The sequence below is a fragment of the Gordionus sp. m RMFG-2023 genome, chromosome 2 (genome assembly GCF_954871325.1).
Source record: "Gordionus sp. m RMFG-2023 chromosome 2, tfGorSpeb1-WG-v2, whole genome shotgun sequence".
NCBI lineage: Eukaryota > Metazoa > Nematomorpha > Gordioida > Chordodea > Parachordodidae > Gordionus > Gordionus sp. m RMFG-2023.
Genome location: NC_088776.1, coordinates 25630687 through 25656462, shown reverse-complemented (window position 1 = coordinate 25656462; position 25776 = coordinate 25630687). Strand labels below are relative to the sequence as shown.

Sequence of the window (25776 nt, the reverse complement as noted above, 5' to 3'; positions counted from 1 at the left end):
GTTATATAATATAATAAAAGTCAATTAAACCTCAACTGTTAAAGCTAAATTAATATTTAGTGAGTTATTGATATTATATTTTTAATACGGAATTTGATTGCAAGCTGACATAGTGAAAATATAATTTATATGTAATAATCTAATCTAATAATTAAATTAGTATTCATTTAATAAAAATTTAAATAGTCTTATTAATTTCTAAATAATAAAATTAAATCTATATATTAATTAATGGAATTATAAAGAAATCATTCAGGGGGTTATCAAAAAAATTTATTTTTAGTTCAAATGGATATTAAGGAACCATTAAAAAAAAAATTTTTGCTTCAGGGGGCTATTCAAATTTTTCAGGGGGCTCGAGCCCCTGCGCGCCCTCCTAGCGACGCCACTGCCTTTCAGGACTATTAGGCTAGAAAGCAAATTAATTTTTTGATGAATAAAGCGTGTTTTTTAGTAGCGGTAGCATTAGCACGCTACTTTAAAAAAAAATATAGGTATAGAGGCAGCTCGCTCCTAGTATAGAAAGTAGCAAATACACATAAAAATTATTGAAATATATTTATAATTAATTCTAGAATCATATTCTTTGTATTTAATATAATTTAATTTTGAAATTTATATTTAAAAATCTGTATTATAATAGTTTTCAAAATAAATTAAAATGTCGACGATAGAGATTAATATTGAAGACAATTTTGATACAGATCATATCGTCAAAGTAATTTCCCTGGAAAATGATGATGATATGGTATTTTCTTTTCCTGAATTCGCAAAATATTTTAATCCCGATAAAAAAAAATAGGGTATAAATTTATTATATACCGGAAGATTTTATCATCAAACAAGACTAATAGCATCAACGAGGAATGAAAGCAATATCAAACAAATTTAATAGTCCAATCTATAATTTTTAAAATAAAATTTTTTTGAGCAAGATGAGTTTATTTGATAATATTTTTATGTTTAAACTGGCCATAAGATATTATTCAAGAATTATATTATAAATTACAATAAATAATAAATATTAAATTTTCATTTTATCATCAGACTCAATATTTTATAAATTATTATCTGGATGTTTATCAAAACATTCTAAAAAAATACTTATTTAAATCCTTTCAGGTTATACACAATTTTAGTGAAATAGATAAAACGTTAAAGGATGTTGACCTGGCCAGTCAGCAAGCATGGCCATTTTACCACTTATCCCCTACATAATTTTTATTTTAACGCTATTATAATTTTAGACACATCAAAAAAGACACCTACTATCGATAATTTTTTTGGAATAAATAATATGTTGAAAATTTTTAAAGCATTTTTTTAAATCTAAAAATACTCAAATGAAAATTTTATATAAAAAATAACTAAATTTAATTTAATAATGCATATGGAAATGTTATTATTTTTGGTTTACAATAATAAACAAATAAATTATATATATTTTTTTTTTAAATTTTAGTCTTATTTTTTATTTGTAGAAAGAGATGCACAAAAAATATTTAAAAAAAAATATAGAGCGGTTTGGGATTCTCCATTGTGATTGATCATTGAATGATAAGAAAATATAATTTGGGAAAATAACTTTAGATGTTTGCTTATTGAATAAAGAATATAGTTAAATGTTTAATGTTTTATTTATCCTTCTTCAAAGATTTAGCATCTCATATTTGTAAACTATGTGGTAGTCTAAAGAATGATTCTTAACATAGTCTGGCCCTAGCTTAGAGGAGTAAACTATATTAGTTACAACGATAGTTTAATTTCCAAGGAGCTTTTCTAAATTTATCCTTCCTTTCTTATTTTTTTCTTCGTGTATGCTATTTTTTTATTTTTTTTCGATTAAACTAATTTTGTATAGTTACTAAACTATTATATTATTTTAATTGACTAGTAATAAATTTTATCAAATTAGTTATAAAACATTTTAAAATATTTATTTAATAAGAAATAAAAATGCATTGATGCTGAATATCAATATATTTATAAAAATAATGTAGTATTTAATGGCAGTTAGGCCAAAGGCCTCCAATGGCAGACCTTAATGTATGTACAATTTTAACTGCATTAATCGTCAGTCAATATTGGTATTAATATAATTTTCATCCACAATTATGATATTTTTATTTTTTTAAATCAAAAATTTATATTATTATGACGATAAATGATTGACAATGGTGTCAAATGATTGAGTGATTTCACACGTAACCCATCATGTCAACCCTTTTTATATTAGGCACAGTATATTCATTCAGACTTTAAAAGGTAAATTGCCAAATTGTCATATATACAATTATACTTACAACACTTAGCTAGATTATTTTTTATATTTTAAATATGTTAAGGCTTTAATAAATTTGCTTTACGATAAATTAATGTATACAAAGTTTTTATAGTTAATCCTGAATTTCAATAAGTTTTTGTAAAATTTTGACAGAATTTTTATTAGTTTATATGAACTTTATGCATATAAAGTGAGCTAGACACTGTTAATGATATTTTTTTATGATAAAATACTAATACAATATATTTTTAACCATATTAATTTGATATTATTAATTGAATTGTTAATAAATAAGTTAATTAAATTTTTAAAAGATATTTCTTTAATTTGTTTAAATTCATAACTAATTTAATAATTTATAACCTACATAAAATTATTTTACTTATATTTTATACATTTTATTAATCATTTTAATTAAGAAATAAATTATTCATAAAGGTATAACTATTGCTTTTATTGATGAGTAGATACATGTGTGCTACTACTTTTTAATCTAAAAAAGGCATAATGCTTATACCAATATTTGAATGATTGATATATTACATTTACTTATCTCTTGACATAGAAATTTTGTCATAAATAAAATGAGTGATGACAATTAAAATATTTTTAACAATGTACCACTGTTAATTTATCATACCTTGTAAGTAACCAATAATCGGGTCAATTCTAGGCATAATGGTTTAGTTCCATTCAAGTTATTAGCATAAAATGTTAAGAGTTATCATTTTGGAACAAATTTATAATAGTTTATTTTGGTTTAGAAATTCATAGGGATCATTCCAATCTTTAAAATAAAGATATTTGGAATGATGATTATTTTTGATCTTTGTCAAAATTTAAATTTTAGATATGTTATGCCTAAAGTCAAAATCATGCAAATTATTCCTTTATTAAATTTTATTTTTTAACAATGTTATCCACATATATATAATTTTATTGCTCTTAAAATTTTAAGTTGATATTTAGAGTGTTTTCTTATTTTTGGAAAATTAAAATAAAATAAGAAAACACTAAATATTTTATTTTTTTTAAACACTGAAATGCTAGAAATGATTATTATATAAAATCAGAAGATTGTATATAGGTAGTATTTAAAATAATCATTGGTAACCATATAATTTATCTACATTGTTTGTATTATTTTAAATTAATTTTTATTAATTTATTCCATCACAATTAAATATGTATATCTAGCCAATTAATTATTAAATTATATTGCAAATTTTATCTCACTGATAAAACTAACTACCCATTACAATCTAAGGCAGTAAGCAAAAATAAATGCAAATAATAATTAATCCTACTTTTTCAATCAAAATAATATTATGGGCAAATATCCATAGATATCAAACTGACACTGACAGTAATTACCTTTATAATAATCATTTTACTTTTTTTAAATAAAAGTATAATATAGAAAGCACTTATAATTAAAATCATTTAGATAAATTCTTCTAATATTATATTAAAAATAAAATTTTATAAATATCTATTATAAGTATAACTAATTTGTGTGCCCCCCAATATTTTTGATCATGCCAAAAAGCTCTTTTTATGAAAATTATGCTTTTAAAATGTTTTTCGTATTTTTTACAATTTTATATTAATGATTGATCCCTTTGTAATTATATAATGCCACCAAATACAATAGATTTTACATAGGATATGCTAGATTTTCAGCACTGATCCATACCTTAATACTGGTTTTCAAATTAGCAATTCCAATGATAACAACTATAATGCCATTCAAAATGATAATATTAAAATTAAATGTCCCAACCAAATAAAAATCTAATTATGTTTTGGTAGGAATTGGAGAACATTATCTCTAACTGCTGTTGGCAAAATTTGTGATATTTTTTTATTAAAATTGTAATTTAAACCAAATACTAATAATTGAATTAGAAGTTACTTTAGATTGAAAAATATCATATATCATAATTTTTTTATCTTAGTAATCTTTTTAAGTAAAAGTTAATGCTTCAGGAAATCTGGTTAGTAAAATATTGAAAAATATATATTGATAAGTAGAGCTAATTTAATATTTTTACAAATGTAAAACCGAATATCAATCAAAAATCCGTTAACATATGCATACTGTTTTAAAAAATTTAACTATTCAATATACATTCATTTTCTTAAATGAATACTATTATAAATATTCTTAAATAAAACTTCTAAATGAATTTAAAATTTTATTTTTTGACTAATAAAATAATGGTAGTTTTATTATTTTTAATTAGATACTGTTATTTCCCAATGGAGTGTCCTGATGCTATAGCCAAATTTAAAATATTCGTAAATACCCTTAATTTTAAATAATCTTGATTATTAGTTTGTGGCAATTGTTTAAAATTTTTAAAATTCTCCCTCTCCTCCCTTTTTCTGATAGAAACTAGATGGTGCCATATGCACCTTATTCTTACTCTTTTTTTTATATTACATTACAGTATTTTATTACCTTTTTTTTAAATAACTAATATAGATTTTTTTTATTTTTATATAGCTTATCCTTTTATTGTAAATTGTATACATTTATTTTATTCAAATTATAAATATGTATATTTGAAACTTTTTAATAAAAAAATTTCACATTAAAAAAAAAAGAAGTTTTTAAGGTATATTATGATAAATATGGTTTAATTTTCTGAGAATAAATCAATTGTTTATAACAAAATGTTACACAAATCAAATAAGAAATCTAATCATTTTTAAAATGCCTGGTTATTTGACAAAATTTTAAAAAAATTTATAAATTAGATTAGTTTATTATTTAATTATTATTAAATAGTTGTTTTTATAACCCACCATACTGAAAATTGATATTAATATAATGTCTTCACATACATTTCTTATCTTATCATCTAACCCTCAATTATGTTTAAATCTAACAAACAATCAAACTGAAGTGGCTGTGGAACATAGCTAATTTTATATCTTTAATTAATCTCTTATCTATCAATCATGGTAAAACTCCAAGCTACATCTGACTCATTTAATAAAATTCTGGTTTCAGATGAAATAATAAAAAATGAATGATGGTTAGCAAAACCATTTAATTCATAGTAAAATAATCAACAGCTTCAGTAGAGTATTGTAATCATATGGGGTATATTCCAAACTTAGGAATGTAGGAAAAGTTTTGATTTTGGAAGATATGATAATTCTCTTATAAAATTTTTAAAAACAAATAGAATATTATTTTTTAAATTGTTTTGTATAATTATAATGATAAAATTATTTTTATGGCAAAAGCGAAATATAAAATAAATTCTAAAACTTATGTTTCTGCATTTTTACTATCTTTATTTTAATGGACAGCAAATCCTGAACCTGAACAAAGTTCAGAGATTTTTCACTGAACCAGTACTCTTTTTTAGAAAGAGGGTTCCTAGCTATGAATTTAATAAACTAATTTTTTTTTTCAATATTAAATAATTTCTCATTTATTTTGAGATTAGAATTATATTGAAACAATGAAATACAAAATAAATTCAGTATTATTTTTATCTAAGAAGTAATGATATTACTAATATTTAGAAAATTTATATAATTATTTAATTCTAAAATAATCTAAATCTTTATCTTTCCTTATATTAAGTATCTTATTAATAATATTGATTTAAATCAAATTAATTTTTATTGGTCAACCCTATCTCTAACCTTCAAACTATGATTTGGATCTCATAGAGGAATATTAATTTTTCTTTCAAAATTTAAAGAAACAGTTTAATTTTTATCTTCACAAAAGGATATACATTAAACATAACATTACTTTTCAAACGTGAAATAGAGACGATTTAATAATAAATAATAATGGTAGCTAGGTTATTTACTTATTAAGAACAGTGGCGTAGCCAGGATTTTATCATGGGGGGGGGTCTTCACCCCCCCCCCCAAACTTCCCTTTTTTTGAACACTTTATTGCTTATATTTTTGGATTTGTTTAAATTGTTTTATATTTTCATATAACAAAATTTTAGGGTATTTTATTATATATTTTACATTCCTTTATTTAATCATGTGTATATTTTTATTAATTAAAATATTTTCAAAATGTTGATATTTTATATAATACAGATTTTAATATTAAAAATTATAATGTATAAAGTCTCTATTTAAAAAAAGTAATTTTTTACAATTATATAAAATATGTGTAATTCTTATGCAAATAATGGTATTTAAAAAAATATGATGATATTATCTTATATATAATACTTTTTTTACAAAAAAATTGATTATATATTAAAACTAATAAAATTTTATTGCTATTTTTTGATTTGAATTTAAAAAGAGAGGTCTACTTTTCTCTGAGATTTTGCTAATTCATCTAGAATCAAATTTTTATCTAAAATAATCTCCTTATAAATATTCAATAGGGCTAATCCATTTAAACGTTTTTCACCGGTTGTGTTTCTTAAATAGGTTATTAACCTTTTTAAAGTTGAAAAAGACCTTTCATTAGTGCAGGTACTAATTGGCAAGGTAGCTAAAATAATTAATAATGTTTTGATATTAGGCAGGGAATCTAAAATGCAATTACACATGGAAAGGGCCTGCAGAGCATTTTTTGGTCTCAAAGAATACCCTATTCTGTAGATTTTTATACAAAAATTCAACATCACAAAGTAACTTATCATATGAACCTACTAAATCATCAGTATAAAACTCTGAGATTTTTTAATATCCTCTCGTGTTTCAAGTGTAATCAACAGTTTAGACTCAACCGGCAAAAGAAAATAAAATTATGACTAATAAATCTTTCTTTTAATTGAAATAAAAATGAATCAATAAGGGGAATAAAAATGTTTATTTTATAAAAATCCTCAATCGTAAATGCATCAATATATGATCGATTGGATTGTCTAGAGACTACTCTAGGTTTAAATATTTCAATTCCAAACATATTAGCAATCTCCTTTATTTTTTCATATATTTCATGAAATTTTTCATCCACATTCTCTCTGATATTTGTTATTATTTCAACAATATCCTTTGCTCTATTCATAATCTCCCTTAAATCCAAATCAATTTTTTGTAGCATTTTGCTAAAATCATATGTATAATTAAATAAAAAATATACACATTGAATTGAAATTAAAAACTGTGGCTTAATAATAGCCTGCAAAAGATTTTCGGCATCTTTTTCCTTGCTTGATATATAAAATTCTAGTGCTGCAAAGACAAAATCATATAGTTCAATAAAGAGTTTTACCGACTCTTGTCGATGAATCTGGTCGGACCAAATCTTTTTAGTTTTTTTTTTTGATTTTTTGAGTCAATATCATGATACGTTTGAATAAATAACTCCCTTTTTTGGGTGGTGCGAAATAGCTGCAAACCAAAAATAAATATAAAAATAATCAAATGTGTATATCTATTATTATTTATAATAAATTTAAAACATAAGAATCAAGCGTTTATTAAGAATTTATTAAATTTTAATTTAAAAATTTTAAAAATAAAATTTTAAAAAAAAAATAATTTTTTTTTCATTTTTTATGGGAAGATTTGAACCCCCAAACACCCCCCCCCCCAATGCCTACGCCACTGATTAAGAAAATTGTTCAAAAACCTTGTGATATGATTTCCTGTTTGCGATCCACAGATAATATTGTAAGTATTTTAATTTACCTATATATTTCAAAAATTATCTAGATGTTGGTTTTTTTTTCTAGATCCAAGATTGCAAAAATTAAAAATTGGGTCAAAAAAATATTTAATAAAGTGAAATTGCACATAGTCGGAATTTATTAAAAATTAATATATTAGACTTGAGTATGATATTAGATTAGTAAATTTAAAAATCCAAGAGGATATATCTTATACAAATTATTTGACAAAGTTTGCAAATACACATTCTACAACAAGCACTAATTAGGATACCACTCACTTTAGGTACTTTGAAAACAATGCCATATTTTCACGGAAAGCACCATTCACAGTATAGTATAAATTTTTGAGAGAAAAGAGCAAACTTCAGAATCTTGCCACGCTAGCCAGAAAAATTCTTTATCCGGCAACTGGCACACCAACTAAAAAGGTTTTCTTCACGCTGGGTTGACGTTGAATTCAAGATCATTCTTATTAAATAATTTTTATATATGATAACTTATAAATTACAAAATTGAGTTTGAATTTATAAATTTCCTTTTCAATTAAGATGTAAAAATAAATAATCTTAGTGTATTTTATTTTTAATTTTATTTAATTTATCTTCTCTTAAAAAAAATCATTATGAATTTAATTATAAAAAGTTAATCTTGATGCACGCCGCCTATCTTGACGGCGGCTAAAAAGTGGCTCTCCACCGGCCGCTGAAGATTTTTAAAACATGCTCCAACCGCCGATAGTGTCGTTATAAAGTGAGTACTGTCATAAAAACATTTAATTGAATTTTCAAATATCGGTAAATTGGCTTAGTCGTATTTGACCGGCCAAATATCCAACCCTGGTACTAACTATACTATTATATAGGTATAGAGAGAATGCGGATTAAAATTTATCTCTTATCCATTAATTGATTAAACTTCATGTTAAAGTCAGATTCTAATGAAAAGAAAACGAACTTTGAAGGAATGAAATAATGCATAAAAAAAATATTGTTTTCAATTTAATTTTACTTGGAGTAGGATAACATAACATATGCGAAATTTAAAAAAAATTATTTAAAAATGATGATATAATATTTCATTGTTATTTTAATTAATTTGAGTTTTAATAGCCCACATTTTACAGTCATTAATTTGAAATTCAAATGGAACATAATAATAAAGCTAGTGTTGTTTGATGGCTCGATTTAGCCGATTAAAAAAATATATAACTCAAGATTTTAGCCAAAATAAATTAACTTCATTTATAATTAGTGCGAATTCGTGGCAAAGAATATAAAGATACAGCATATTTTGTTTACTTCGCCGCTAATTTGCTCCAACTGTGAATGAGGGGTTATCCAAACACTAAGATTATTCATTGTGCTAAATAAGTTTGAACATTTATTAGCGAAATTTCGAGACATAAGTAATAATATTTTAGCTAAAATCTTGATTCACCAATTTTGTTTAAATGAGATGATTTTGATAAAAAATACACTTTAACTTTCATGGAAGTTATTTGGCTATTTTTTGAATAGAAAATATTGATTTTATGACATTGGTTTTAAGATAAATGTGAAATAAAAATCGCTTTGTAGTAAGATCGGATAGGTGAAAATGTTGTTGATCTGCACAGCCTTACTAATTATTGAGTTTTTATATGCATAATTAAAATTAAGGAGCGGGAGTAAACATCGTAACTTATATTTCATAAAAAGCGAACCGAACCGGTTTGAAACCTTTTGTTTGAAATATTAAAATAGTGATTTAAGTTTTGGAAATTCAGATCGTTGCATTTTCCCTGGAAATGAAACATATATTTCCCTTAAACATTTTTTATCCAACTATTTTCAACCCTGGTGAAAATTTTAACATAACTCTTTTTAATTTTTTCAAAATGCACGAAATGGCCATTATACAACTAATAGAAAGAATTAGAAATCAGATATAAATATAGTATCAGAGATGCTCCGATACCGTTTTTTATCCAATATCGATAAAACCTATACCAGTGATACAAACTTGGTATGGACCGATAATATCTATACCAAGAAAACGCTTAAAATATCCATATTTGAAAAAACGATATTTTTCAACTCTCGATTTTTTGACTTGTTATCCTTTAACACAATGCTATTAGAAGCTATAACCTCTGATGTGGCCTTAGCCTAAAAAGCCTTTCCACTGAAAGCCAGGTATTGGTTATACTTTATGAATTATGCTTTATATTGAGATCTTTAAATTGGTAAAATCCTTACACTCTTAAAAAATTAGTGGGTATCAAAATTTGTAGCCATATCCTGATGCTGAAAATAAATCTAATATTAAATCTTTGGTTATTTTTCTGGTCATCCATTATGTAAAATAAAATTTGTCTTGTTTATTTTAACTGTATAAAATAAATTCAGTCAGATATTTAATAATTTTAAAAAAGAGGATTAAATATTTTAATATAATAAAAATGTCAAATAAAATTGTATCAAGTAATTTATACAGATACAACTAAAAATTCTGATAAGATACCTTTTATGAGAATGTAAACAGCATTACATACTTAGATATTTAACAACTCGTGTTTTTCTGATTATCATCGATATCATTTATTAGACTATATTAAGATTCAGGTGATACCCACTTTCTTGTTTAATTTAAACAAATTCCTGAGCTCCATTAAATTGGAAGTCGAATGAACTTTACAACGCGTATTTTTTTTCACGTTTTTCTCACCACGTAAATACTTTTTATCAATTATATTATTAGGAATATAATATAGGAAATCGGCATATTCAAATACTTGTCCGATTCTTAAAATAATGTTCGATTCCAAGTTCCGCGCTGTGCATCTCTAGTTGTATTTGTATTATTTGGCAGCCCTTTACTTTAGAAGTTCACAGTCCTATAAAATTTTGACCTGGTTTGAACAATTTCTAACCTTAACCTGATGATAAATTAGATATTTTAAAATAATCACATCATTAACCTTTAAATTATAATTTTTTATCTAATTTTATTTACATTTCATACGATTTCAAATCTAGCCACACACTCCCTTATCGCGCCTATCTAATCCCCTTACTTATCATTATACATACATAGTCCGAATGTCGTTTACCGGTCATAGCCCGAAGGATGAGACACCAACTCTAGTTATGGAAGATGATAAACCAACTCACCACGCCCACGGCATAATACCGCAGTTTATGACGGAGCCTCGCACTCCAGAGGAAACGGCCAAGCCCCTCGGGTTCCAACTTCACAAATTACCCAACCATCCTACTCGCTTTCCTGGACACAAACTGGGCTCTTTACCGAACAAACCAACTTTGCAAGAGTACGAGGAATTTGCCAGCGAAAGTACCTTCAAAAAGGCCACTCGAAAAGTAGCCGATGCTCCTCTGGTACCGCTTGGTATATAATATAAATGGCTACACTAAAGATTAAAAATATTCCAGTTTTTTGCGGGTCCACCTGCTAATTATTTTCAACCACTGCCCTCATTAAGAATATGCTATTTTAGGTTAAAATAATCCTTAAAATTACACTAGGAATCAGAGATGCGATACCTTAATCTTTTACCCATTGATTAGTTTAAACCAAGACAATTTATTATTGTAAAGAAATATTAAAATGACACTAAATTTATTATTTCTATCGTTATATAACGATATATATTAATTTTATATCATTAATTTCGGTTCAAAAGCCAGCTGGCGGAATTTTTTTTATAAAGAATTGATAAAATAATTTTAACTTTTTTTTTTTATTAAATAACAAATAAAATTAGATTTATATAATCTTAGGTTGGATTTTAACATATAAGATATTTTTTTATTAAGTAATCTTCGCGATTTTAGCTATAGGCTTCTTCAACGATGTTGATTGGCATTGGTATTAGTATCTCTGCTAGTAATATAGGTTTAAATTCAAATTTATTTTTCAACGAAGCCTTTCCAAACCAAAAAGTGTTTTATTACAATACTTAAAATTTCTATACTATATAAAAAATCTATCAAAAAATTAAATGCCGATGGGTCTATTCAAGACTAAACTTAGTAAGATAAGCAGCTCAATAGTCATGAGGAAGGGGACTTTCCGGCCCTCAAGTTTGGCGTCCAAATTTGTTAATGGCTTACAAAAAAAACCTCCCCCACCCCTTAAAAAATAAATACAATAATGATTGTCCACAAATAAAATTTTGCCCCCCCCCTCCTTCCCCCATAAGATAAGTTCGTTTTATAATTATTTTTTTATTGATTTTTAAAATTTTGATTATAAGCGTGCTCAACACAGTTTTCGCTCTGTTTATAAAATTCAACAAAAAAGTATAATAAATAAAATAAAAATGAAGAACTTTGGGGCTTATGCTAAATAATGCCAAAGGTATCGTCTAACAAATCTGCATTTAACATTTTTTTGTTTAATCGCCACTATCACATGGTATAAATATTAAAATTATAGATTTCGAAAAGCGTCTGTGGCCTAGTCGGTGAATGCGCATAATACTTACATATGCCATGGGTTCGAATTCAGTATGGATTTGGTTTTTTTTAAAACTAACTAGGTGGTTATTATATCGATTAAAGTTTAAAAACAATAATGAATTTTATTTGTAATTCTTTTATATATATATACTTTTATATAATTATCAAATTTAACTTCTAATAATATGCAATTTGTTTAACCTCGATAATATAATATTAAATGTAGGAAAGTTATAATATTCTATTACAAATATAATATTCAAATTATAACCTTTTAAAATATATAAGATATTAAGTAAGATATAACATATATCTTACTTCCCACCAAGTTAAGATCTTCTATCAATCTTTTTGTTTACCAAGTTCAAGTTCATCTATTTGTTTCTAATCTTTTATCATCTCCTAACTTTATAATGTCATTTGTTTTTATTGATTTGGGTTCAACTGGTTCTTCCTTTATTCGTAGTTGGTCGATATGTTTTAGTACAGTTTTGTACGTTTTTTTTCTTTTTCTTCTTCTCTTTTCCAGGATTGTGATGGCGGATTCCCCTGGTATACGGCAACCCCTGGTATATCTCTGCATTGTTTTTGACATCCACTACAGTTGTTAACTTTTTCGACATCCTTATCTAATTGTTCCCACCATATATAATGTCTCGAAATGTCATTTTCTATTTCATCTATTCTTGTTCTAAAAGCTTGTAATTCTGGTGCTTGATTTTGTATATTTGTATCATTTATTAATATTTTTACTCTTCTTAAAACTGGATTTTGCGGTTTCATCTCTAAGTTCTTTTCTAGTTAGAGTTAATGTGTCATAAGTAAGATTTCTTAAATAATTCACTGTTATTTTCGCTTGTTATTCTATCATTATTTTTCTCTATTTAATTTCGCGATAAAGCATTTGCAATTATATTATTAGCGCCATTCTTGTACATGATATCGTAATCATATTTCATGTTTTCATTATTATTTTATTTATTGCTGATCCTATTTACTTTTACATTTGTTGGCAACGATAGATCAAATTCTATAATCCATGGAAATCCAAATAGTGCTTCATCATTTGTTTTATAACTAATAGCGGAAGCCATTTTATTTTATCATCTAATTGCACTTTTACATAAGCTTCGCCCATAATTTTTATTCTATTATTTCCATATGTAGTTGGAGCTCTAGCCATTCTAAGTTTTGGCCTCCCAATTCATCATATTTCATTATTATTTTATTTATTGCTGATCCTATTTACTTTTATATTTGTTGGCAACGATAGATCAAATTCTATAATCCATGGAAATCCAAATAGTGCTGCATCATTTGTTTTTGTAACTAATAGCAGAAGCCATTTTATTTTATCATCTAATTGCACTTTTACATAAGCTTCGCCCATAATTTTTATTCTATTATTTTCATATGTAGTTGGAGCTCTAGCCATTCTAAGTTTTGGCCTCCCAATTTTATTCCATATTGTTGCATTAATGATGGTTACTGCTGAACCTGTATCATATTCCATTTTAATTTCGTGATTGTTTAACAATACCGTAATTGTGCTGTCCATATTTGTAGACTTTTCTTATCGAGAAATCTGAATCGTCGTCGCTATTGTTATAATTTGTACCATAAATATTTCCTCTAGTTTTACAACACACGGCAAAGTGGTGTGGTTTCTTACATTTGTTGCACCTTTTTCCATATGCTGGACAATTTCGAATTGCATGAAAACGATTACAAAAATAACACGGATTATTATTATTTGTGTGGTAGTTATTATAACCATTATCATTTTGATATTGCCGATTATCATTATACTGCCGATTATTATTATCATTTTGATTTAATCGTTTATTATTATTATCATTATATTTGGCCGTCTCTTTGATTTTATAAACCATTTTAATTGTATTATTTATTTCGTCGTTAAGGCCAATTCTACAACTTTGTTTAAGATTAACGGTTGGTCTTCGTCTTTAATGTCTGGGTATCATAAACGTAGTTCTTTATCTAGTTGTTAGTCCAGCGATTAATTAATCGCGAATTCTTAGTTCTACATTATATTCAAATTCGCATCTTCGGGCTAGCTCCTTATAGTTTTTAAATACTCAAAACGGATTCTGTAGGTCCGCGACTTAATCTGATGAAATCAATTCTAGATGTCAGAACAGTTCTTTCATCTTTATAAAGTTGTTTTGCAATTTTGTATATAATCTGCCCATATTACATCATCAATTTTTCTTGGGAAGAGTAATTTTTTTATATCATATAATATTTATTCCTCCATAAGCTATAAATAATTTTTTCAAAGTGACTTCAGTTTGAGGAATATTTTTAACATTCAGTATGTATTTTATGTAGTCTATATAGTCGTCAATAGAACATTCATCGTTTTTAAATTCCTGTAATATAATTTTATCCATAATTTCTTAACAAATCTATTATTATTATTTTTTTATAAACAGAAAAAAAAATATACTCTATATAATATATAACTTGACCAAAGACCGCGACTTTTTTTACTTCGTCGCCAAATATTATATCGATTAAAGTTTAAAAACAATAATGAATTTTATTTGTAATTCTTTTGTATATATATACTTTTATATAATTATCAAACAACAGTGGTTGTGTGCTCTGGGGTATTTTTACTAGATTGGAAACGATTGCATAACTCCATCTGTGTATTATTAAAAATGGGTCTTACTCTTGGTTCTTTTGACCCGTTTAACATTAATCAAATTCTGAGTGATTGATCTGAATTAAACGGCTTAAATTATTTAATATTTAAATAAATACAATATATAATAAAAAAAAAATTCCATATTTAAATAACGAGTAACGTTTTACATTTTAGTTACTCTAAAAAATGAAATTACTTACTAGTTACTTTTAAAAAGGTAACGAATGCCATTCCTTTTTTTTAAAAAAATAAGGCCGTGCATAAAATTGATCCTATTTTCCCAACCCTTGAAATTAAACATGGAACTTTTTACCTGAAAATTAATATTTATTTTTACAAAATTGTAAAATACTTATACATAATCTAAATACATTTAAAGAAGATTTCATTTTGCACATAATTTACTGCATGTTCGCATTGTAAAATCTGGGCCGATTGACAGACCTATCTTTTTGAGGTCCACAATCCGGATCAGTCTTATTTTTTACGTTCCGGACCGGTTCTTTTATTAATATTTAAATTTGCTTCATTAATCAATTAATATAATTTTTTTTTGTATATTTTATTTTATGTTATTCTTCTAGAGGAGTTATTTTAGCTCATTTTTATTTTGTAATATGAAAATTATAAGTTTTTCAAAAAGCATTTTACTTATAGGCCCTCCCAATATAAAAATTGAATTAGGTAAAAACGAAAATATTTTTAAAATACCAAAAAATATAAAAAGACCGGTCTGGGATAACAGTCTGGATCGACCTTTTTTAAAAGACCAGGGTCCGGTACTAGTGCATCGGTCCAGATTAATCGCCGATTTTGACTTTGTTTGTTTATACAGAATAAATTAAAACTAAGGCTGTGCCGATCCACATATTTTTCACCGATCCGATATCATCCGATATTGATTCAAACCCTATCCGTTATTTATATGGATTTTTTACTACCCCTCTTTGGACCAAATGTAATTAAAACCGAATTATGCATTTAATTTAATTTTTTTATTTCTACAATAATTTAAAAAAGTATTGGTAGTATTAAATGAATTTTTCATTATTCTTCCCCTTGAAATTAGAATTCTGCAGATAACTCATTTTCCAAAATTATCATTGTCTCTTGTAAAATATTTCCATAATTCAGATACCATATTTAAAAAAATTCTTTTATTTAAAATATAAATAATAAAAGGCGTTATTATTTAAAAAGAATTAAAATAAATAAAATTCTGGGTGTTCCTTTCTATTTTTATAAAAAACTTTTAAAATACTATAAATCTATTTTAAAAAATAAATAAAATTTAAGGGGTGTTGTGCATTTGAATTGTTTAAAGAAAATATTATTAACTAGCTAATAACCCGACGAGAATGACCGGGTTGAGAGCAGGGTTGCCATGCCTCCCCCCATCAGTGGGAGTCTCCCACAATTTTTTAGTTTACCCACATACATCTCACTCCCACAAAACTCCCACAATTCGAAATCTCCCACAAAAATCTCCCACAATTTTTTAATTTCTCACACAAATTTTTTTTTAGCATTTTAATGTTTTTAATATATAAATAATAATTTTGAGAAACAGTATTTGATTATTTTTATATTTTTAAAATAAATTTTAAATATTTATTCGAAAAATATGTCTAGTTCTTTTATTTTATTTTTCCGCTAATTTTAAATTTTCCATCCAATCCAATCCATTCGACATTTTCAAAATTTGAAGTTAGAATAGTATGTATAATTATTATAAATATATTTTAAATTTCTAGATTCTATAATTGCAGTGCTCCACTCCATTTTCATAGAAGAATAGAACTTTTAGAAGTGGATTACTTTGGTATTTCTGCAGCATAATTTAGTGAGCCTTTATTAAATTATATTCTTCTGATTGCAACTGCATATTAACAGCATATAGTAGATTTCCTATATGTAAAATTCCTAAATATACTTCTGCCATTTATTTTTGAAATTTTTTTTCAAATAGGACAGCTTTTATAATCTATTTATTTTTTAAAGGTTTGTAAAATTTTAAAATTCTACGATGGCGCGTATTAGGAGGAACCTGTCAACCAATATTATGCTGACTCAATTCTGTAAATACACTATGGTTTTTGCCAAATTCACTGAGGAATTATCAGATCAGAAAGCTGCCATGCAATTCATTGGTAATGCCAAATCTGCCATATTTACCATTATATATGGTTAGCTATGTCTTTGGATATTTCATATCTGGAGAAATTTTTTTTAATAGTTTTATTGAAATGACATTAATTTTGTTGAAATAGGGGAGGATCAAGGGAAATGTTTTGATATCTCCTTATTAGATCTGTTAGAATTGCATATGTTTGCACATCTTTCAAATCGTCAAGAATTGACCTTCTGGATTTATATCCTAAAACATTGTTGATAGCCTTGCTCATTTTGTGTTCTACAAAGTATACTTTTCATTTATATTAGTCGTTAAATATTATGGGGAAAGATTCTACCAACATTGAGATGTTGAGTAACTCTCTGAATGTTGTACTGCATGATAGGTATTTACCATTTCCGCAACTGTAGTTGCATCTATATTATTTCTAATTTTTGAAGAATATTTTTGTTTTGCAATAGATGTTGATAGAATGCCCTGTACTGATTTATGCTTTGAAGATTTTTGATACCTCAAAATATCATATTCCCTTCCCCCATTGTATTAACTAAATACTGTAGAACAACTTCCCCGCACTGATTATAAATATTTTTTACATTGTAAATTTAAAATTGTTTGTTTTTTTATAAAATCTTATTTATACATTTATTTTTTTACATTGTAAAATTACAATTTTTTTATAAAATTTTATCTTGTTAACATTCTTTTGTAATTAAAAAAGATCGTTGGTTATTATTTTTAAACAAAATTAATATATTATAATAAATCAATATGTTATTTTAATAATAAAGATAGTACTCTAAGAAATTTTGTGTCGTACAGTAATTACCTATTTTGAAAAATAGTTGCGTATTTTATTTTGGAAAATAGTTACCTATTTTATTTTGAAAAAGAGTTGGATATTTTATTTTGAAAAATAGTTGGCTATTTTATTTTGTAAAATAGTTGGCTATTTTTAAAGAGTTACCTATTTTATTTTAAATAGTTGGCTATTTTATTTTGAAAAATAATTACCTATTTTATTTTAGATTAGATTTTATATTTATAAAAAATAATAAGCGGATAGCTAAGTCAATTCTAAATCCCGGCCGCAGGCCGGGCCTTTGCGGGCCGAAAAATTTTTTTAGCAATTTCTCCCACAATTTTTATATTTCTCCCACAAAATACCTAATTTCTCCCACAATTTGAAAATTTTGACCTGGCAACCCTGGTTGAGAGGGATAATTAGTTAGTTTGTATATACGGTACTAAATATGCTTTATAGTAAAATTTAGGAGAAAAAGAGATAAAATTGTTGCAATGTAACCCGTGAGCATTAAGGGTATTAGAAATATCAAAATTTGAATTTGTGATAGGAATCATATTAGGTGAAATTCAAAATAGAGATGCTTCTAAATTTTTGAATTTTAAATATGGGCTAGACATTGGTCTCAAAATTTTGTTTTGCAGACACAGCAGGCCTGATCAAAAAACCACGTCCCATGCAACTTTCCCAATATTTTGCCATTTATTTCTATTGTAATTTAATAATGTCTTAAATTTAATTTTATTTTTATATTTAGAATAAAATTTAAATTTGTAGAAATCATATTGAATAAAATTTAAAATTCTTGGGAATTTTTTAATTTTAAATATGGGGTAGACATTGACCTGAAATTTTTTTGCAGACATAGCCAGGCCTGATCAAAAAACCAAGTCCCATGCAACTTTCATAAAATTTTGCCATTTATTTCTATTGTAATTTAATAAAAATGTCTTAAATTTAATTTTATATTCCATTTATTTCGTAATTTAATAATATCTTAAATTATTTTATATTTAGAATAATATTTAAATTTGTGATAGAAATCATATTGGATAAAATTTAAAATAGATATGCTTGAAAATTTTTTAATTTTAAATATGGACCAGACATTGGCCTGAAATTTTTTTTCTCAAACCTGGCCAACCCATGATAATTTTGTAATTTTTTCCCAAGCCTGGAGATAGGTAAATCTCTGAAAACCATATTGTTGGGAAAATTTTCTCAAGCCCGCCAAAGACCATAATAATTTTGTTAGTTGAGAACTGAAATAAAATATATAAAAGTCATAATTCAATTAAAAATAAAATCAATGAAAGTTGCATTGGCTTGGTTTTTTAAGCAGGCCTGGTGATTTCTGCAAAAAAAAATTTTCAGGCTAATGTCTAGTCCATATTTAAAATTAAAAAATAATTTTTCTTATATACACTTAAAAGTTATGCATAACTTATTTTTGTAAATTAACATTTTTAGCCCTCATAGAAGAAAATCCAAGGAGTTGTATGTTATAATAATGATCAGTTTCTAAATTTGAGACAAAAATTTACTGTGCCTACTTGGCAGCTAAAATTTAAAAATATAAGAATACCTATTTAATAGTTTAAATTTTAACTTATATACACTTAAAAGTTATGCATAACTTATTTTTGTATATTATCATTTTTAGCCCCTATAGAAGAAAATCCAAGGAGTTGTATGTTATAATAATGATCAGTTATGTCTAAATTTAAGACAAAAATTTACTGTACCTACCTGGCAGCTAAAATTTAAAATATAAGAATACCTATTTAATAGTTATAATTTTAACTTATATACACTTAAAAGTTATGCATAACTTATTTTTGTAAATTATCATTTTTAGCCCTCATAGAAGAAAATCCAAGGAGTTGTATGTTATAATAATCGTCAGTTATGTCTAAATTTGAGACAAAAATTTACTGTACCTAGCAGCTAAAATTTAAAAATATAAGAATACCTATTTAATAGTTATAATTTTAACTTATATACACTTAAAAGTTATGCATAATTTATTTTTGTAAATTATCATTTTTAGCCCTCATAGAAGAAAATCCAAGGAGTTGTATGTTATAATAATGATCAGTTATATCTAAATTTGAGTCAAAAATTTACTGTACCTTCCTGGCAGCTAAAATTTAAAAATATAAGAATACCTATTTTATAGTTTGAATTTTAACTTATATACACAATCAGTATGTCTAAATTTAAGACAAAAATTTACTGTTAAGGATCTTGAAACAATAATACATTACTCTTGATTTTCAGTACTACAATTTGATTGTTGATATTCAGTATCATATTGTTGAATGGTTGGCAGGAATCCACAAATATATATAATGTATCAGTTATGTCTAAATTTGAAACAAAAATTTACTGTTACGGATCTTGAAACAATAATACATTGCTCTTGATTTTCAGTACTACAATTTGATTGTTGATTTTCAGTATCTTTTTGTTGAATGGTATCTTGTGCAGGAATCTAAAAATATAATAAAATAGTAATTAACTCAAAAAATTTACCAAGAACTACAAACTTTGAATCGTATCTTCTATTTTATTAATTTTGCCAGATTAAGAAATAAAACTTTTGCCGGGATTCGAACCTAAGTCCAATAGTTCATTAGATTTGTAAGCGACGTTCTTGCCGATTGGGTCTCAGGCACTTTTTAAATTTAACTATTTTTAAAATATATATTATAGATTGAAAGTGTGACAGTGTCAACGTAACGGTATTTTTGTGACAAGGCTTTTATATATATATAAATATATGTAAAATAAATATACATAAAATAATAAAAAAAAGAAAAGTAAAAAGATTGGATCGGTTTTTATGGCCCGATCCGATATTTTTGGAAAACGCTAAATATCGGTGCCGATCCGATATTTAATATCGGCACAGCCCTAATAAAAACCTCGCCAAACATTTCTTTTAAGAGTGATATCGGTTGGGGTAAAATAGATAGATGCCTTCTTCAAACCCTGATATAATTTTAACTTCCAATTAAATTATAATTTTCTATGTATTTAAAATAGAATTTTTATGGCAACGCTGATTCACTATTTTTTACCGATACGATAATGTTAAGTTATAATGTTGCAATTTGCAAATCATACACTAAAAATTGTCTTCGCCCTTCACATCCATATATTTATTTTTGTAATAGCCTCGAATATTTATATAAGTTGCCCGTTCCGACCCATGATAATTTTTTCGTAAAGATAAAATCCGAAAAAAATATTCTAAAATTGCATTATTTTAAGTTTTAAAAAAATGTTAAATTTTGCTCCGATTTTTATGATATTATGGAAGAAGCTCATTTATTTCATTCATATTTTTTTTAAATATAAAGGTCTATTTATTACAACAATCCTTCTGTTCACATATAAATAATATAGGAGTTGCCGGGTTTTTTGGGGCAGCTGCCTTCGGCATATACCGGTTTCGCAAGGCCCCCGCTCACGTTTCGGCCTCCTCTTACTTTGTTCAGTTGCGGGTGGTGGCGCAGAGTATAGCAGTCGGCGCTATTTCTGCCCTGGCTATGTACCAATTCTACAAAAATCTGGCCTTGGAATCTCAATCTTCCGATCCAGTAAAAGAGGCCGAAAGAGAGGGGAAATCTTTTCTTCTCACTATTCCCGATACCCATCACAAAACGACTCTAGTGGACATAAAAGGGCGAGATGAAATCAAACCAGGCTCTACACTTAGCAAGGATTGAGGGATCTTTAAAATAATCGAAGAAATAAATTGACGTAAATTCACAAGCATCTAAACTATTTTTATCCTATACAGATTTTAGATATTTGATTTCATTTGATTATTTTCTTAAAATATGATCACAAAAAATATGGAACACGCTGATTAACCAAAGTTATAAATATTATTTGGTACTTATTATTTTAAACCTATAAAAAAGTATTTTTTTAGATAATCATGTGGATTTTCATTTATAAATTTTAGAATATTTTGAACACGGATAAATTTATATCTATATTTTTATTATAAATTTCTGTTGTTAAATCAATCTATTATTTTATTCTTTATTAGACGGTGATATTTATTTTAAAGAAAATTAGAGTCATTTATAGCATTTAAAAATTCTGATATTACATTATAAAATAAATTTTATTTTTCTCTTATAAATGATAATAAATTATAATAATATTTAATGAAGATTATAAATGATAATTTTATTATAATTAGATAATTTTAATAAAATAAAAATTCATAGGTTAAGTCATAACAATAGGGTGACTTTTAAATCTATTTCAATTTATCTTTTTTCCCTACCTCACTAATTTATGTCTGTTGGCACAAGTCAGAATGGGAAATAAAAATCATTTTGATTTAAATCGTGAATATTATGATTTTTAAAATAATAAATTTTGAGTTCAATTATAATCTAAATAGAAAATCTAATACATTAAATTTTTTGTAACTTATTCCTACAATTTTTTAAAGTTTTAGTGAGAAAAAATTGCTTATATATATTTAATTTTCATTCCTTTATCAGTTTTAATCATAATTACAAAGGAATTAATAATAGAGCAGATTGACATGCAATTTTATTAATATAATTTTAAAAATCTTAACTATGGGAGAAGTGCCTTAAACGACCATAGGGGTAGACTGACGATTCCCTTTAACATTTTATTCATGATATCGATCACATTATTTTTCTTTGTTCGATGAAAAAATTACTCATTTAAAATACTGATATTCAATATAAATATTATCCTTAGGTGCCTCTTCATACAGAAGATTAAAACTTACAAATCTTCCCTTTTACCATATTTTGGTGCAATCTCGAGGCCTATGTTTGACTATGATCCTTATTTAACCGTCAGGGTTAAAGGATCTAATCACCATCTGTGCAAAAAATAGGCATCTATATCTAGGATTAAAAAATTTTTAAAAAAGGATCATGACCTTTTTATGGATGATACATATATTATTGTAATCTCTCTAGATTACTTATTTTACTAAAAAAACAAATTAAACCAATAAATATATTGATTACATATAATGTTAATTTTTGTAAATTATATTTTACAATTATATACATACCTACAAAAGTACGAATCGAATAATTGAATTATTCATATTCGTTTAAATTGAATAATTCGTATGAATATTAAAATGATTATTCGATTCGAAAATTTTATTTAACCATAGATTAAAAAAGATCGAATATTTTGTAAAATATAACTACGGATAAAAGACAAATAAATTTAATTAGTGAGATAAAATAGAAGCATACATATATAGTATATTTATATATAATGTAGAAAAATCAATATTATATTCATATCATGTAGAAGACAAATCTAACAACACAACAACTAATTTTTTAAACACTAAGTTTTTCGGATTGAAGACATTCTATATTTGGTAACCATATGCGCTCTAACAGAAAAGAGTTGCTCACATGGAGTTGACGATCCTTGTATTTTTATTCTCGCCATTTTAGATAAAACGGGAAAACGATTTCCGTGAATTTAATATTCTCCGGGAAAAAAAATTCCCCGGAAGATTACTCCCCGGAAAAAAAATTCCCAGGAAAATAATTCCTCGGGAAAAAATTTCCCGTTATACAGATCTTATAAAATATTGGTGAGTCATTGACGTGATTCTCCTTTTAATTAGTTAAACTTAGAACGACATTCTGTTTAAAAATTACGTCCATATTTGATTGTATTAATGGTTGATTAATTGATACATCATATTTTATTTTATAATCATCGAGCATTTTCATAAAATTTTTTAATATAGTTGTAGCGTTGATATTATAAGACAGAGGTAGGTACTCTAAAAATTCCAATTTAAGTCTGGGATCTAATCTAGTAGGGGTAGTAGTTTCCAAATTTGTGCAAGTATAATAAGATACTATTTATTGTTGAGCATTAATTGCGTTTACGAGTGTTATCAAAGAGAATTAAGTTCGTCCATCATAAAACAATTTTCTTGCATTATGAAGTTATTCTAATAAAAAAGGCCGTTAACAACAATTTTAGAAAGATAAAATGTTTTTTCATTATTCCACTAGAAGTTTTATTAAATAGGAGTAATTTTAAATAATTCCTACTAATAATATATGATATTTTCCAACAAATAATTCGTTTTAGGTATAATTATATAAAAATACACCAATAATTTTATAATTTGACAACTCTATGGTGTAGCAGAATTTATCCAACATATGAAGGGGGGGGGGGGGGGGGGTATTTCAAAAGTTAGTGCGTATTTAGTACATTTTAGTGCTTTAACTCGTTTGATATATAGTTTAAAGGAAAATGCATTGCAGAATAATAAAAAATTGCCAAGAATAGTATATTGCTAGAGCGAAAATTATGCAAACTGAATATTTTTTTAAAATTTAATTAATAAATTATGTTACTATCGGTTAATTAACTATTTATTTATTAAAATAATTTTTAATTAAAGTATCCCATTCCCATATGATGCTTCAGAATTTTTATATTAGCGAGATAAGTGAATTTTCAGCAACAGATTCAGAATTCGATGATTAGGATTTCGACGAAAGGTGTGGAGACAAACTATGAGTTAATATTTATATATTTAAAATTGATAGATTAGAGTTTGTTTCTAGATTCACTGATTGTCAGAGTGCGATAATATTATGTATATTCCAACACTTAAATTTTCATTAGAATATATTGACAAATATTTTAGAGAGCAAATTTATCAATAAGCCATAAAACTATTATTCGAAATTTTAAATATGATGAGAAAAGGGTATTCTTTTAGATTTTATTATAAAATAAAGGAAAGTTTTATTGATTCTGTTATGTATTGGATTGTTTTTTTTGTAAAATGTTTTTTTCATTATATAAATTTAAATAGAAAAGAAAAGAAAATGCGAAGATATATTTCAAGAATTACTTCTATTAATTAATACATTTCAAGAATGGCGCAGTTAATAAAAAGTCTAACAGATTCAAACCTGTGTTACAAAGATTGATACGACTTATTTAAAGAATTTTAATACACACAACCATGTTTAACATCATCACAAGAAAAACCATTGTTATTAACAACAATAGGATGTGATACTTACAAAATACTGGTAAATTTATGTGCACCTGATAGTCCGGGAAAAGAGGTATTAGAAATACATAATATTTTAATCAAATTTTTTCATTCCAAACCTAATAAATTATAAAGAGATATAATTTTTATTAATATAATCAAAAAAATGACGAAAAATTAATAGACTATATACAAAATCTTCGAACATTAGCAACAACTTGTGAATTTAGGTAATATTTAAATACTGCATTAAGAGATAAATTCATATTCGGAATAATAAATTCCAGGGCCGTAGCCACCCCGCCCCCCCCCCAAAAAAAAAATTTTTGGCCACCAAACCTGGCCCCCCAAAATTTTCTGCCCCCCCCCCCCCAATTTGAAATTTTTTTTTAGAATTGATTATTTTTATATTTTTAATATAAATTTTGAATATTTATTCAAAAACATGTCTATTTAGAATTGATTATTTTTATATTTTTAAAATAAATTTTGAATATTTATTCTACAAACATGTCTAGTTTGTTAATTTTTTTCTATCCTATTTTATTTTTATTTTTACCCAATATTAAATTATCATTCATTCATTTTTTTTTCATTTTTTTTTGTTGTGTATAACATTCTCTATAGGTATCACATTTATATTATAATATATAACCAGTTATTTTATTTTACAGCGTTTATTTTAAAATTATGAAGAAACAATCAGTTATTAACTCTTATTTTAAGTTAAAGTTA

The 25776-nt window shown here is 25.5% G+C and overlaps 1 protein-coding gene across 1 annotated transcript; it reads left to right on the top strand.

Moving 5' to 3' along the window:
* Nucleotides 1-2178: 2178 nt before the first annotated feature.
* Nucleotides 2179-22052, top strand: LOC135923650 (uncharacterized). Its single transcript, XM_065458516.1, has 3 exons — nt 2179-2265; nt 10920-11289; nt 21387-22052. Exons 2-3 carry the CDS (start codon nt 10983-10985, stop codon nt 21707-21709), a joined length of 630 nt encoding a protein of 209 aa, XP_065314588.1. The 5' UTR covers nt 2179-2265; nt 10920-10982; the 3' UTR covers nt 21710-22052.
* The last annotated feature ends 3724 nt before the right edge of the window (nt 22053-25776 follow it).

What these genes read in the sequence shown, in the direction of transcription:
- LOC135923650 (XM_065458516.1), top strand. Translation starts at nt 10,983, where the DNA reads ATGTCGTTTACCGGTCATAGCCCGAAGGATGAGACACCAACTCTAGTT. An exon ending in TGCTCCTCTGGTACCGCTTG is followed by an intron (nt 11,290 to 21,386) that starts GTATATAATATA and finishes TAAATAATATAG; the next exon opens with GAGTTGCCGGGTTTTTTGGG.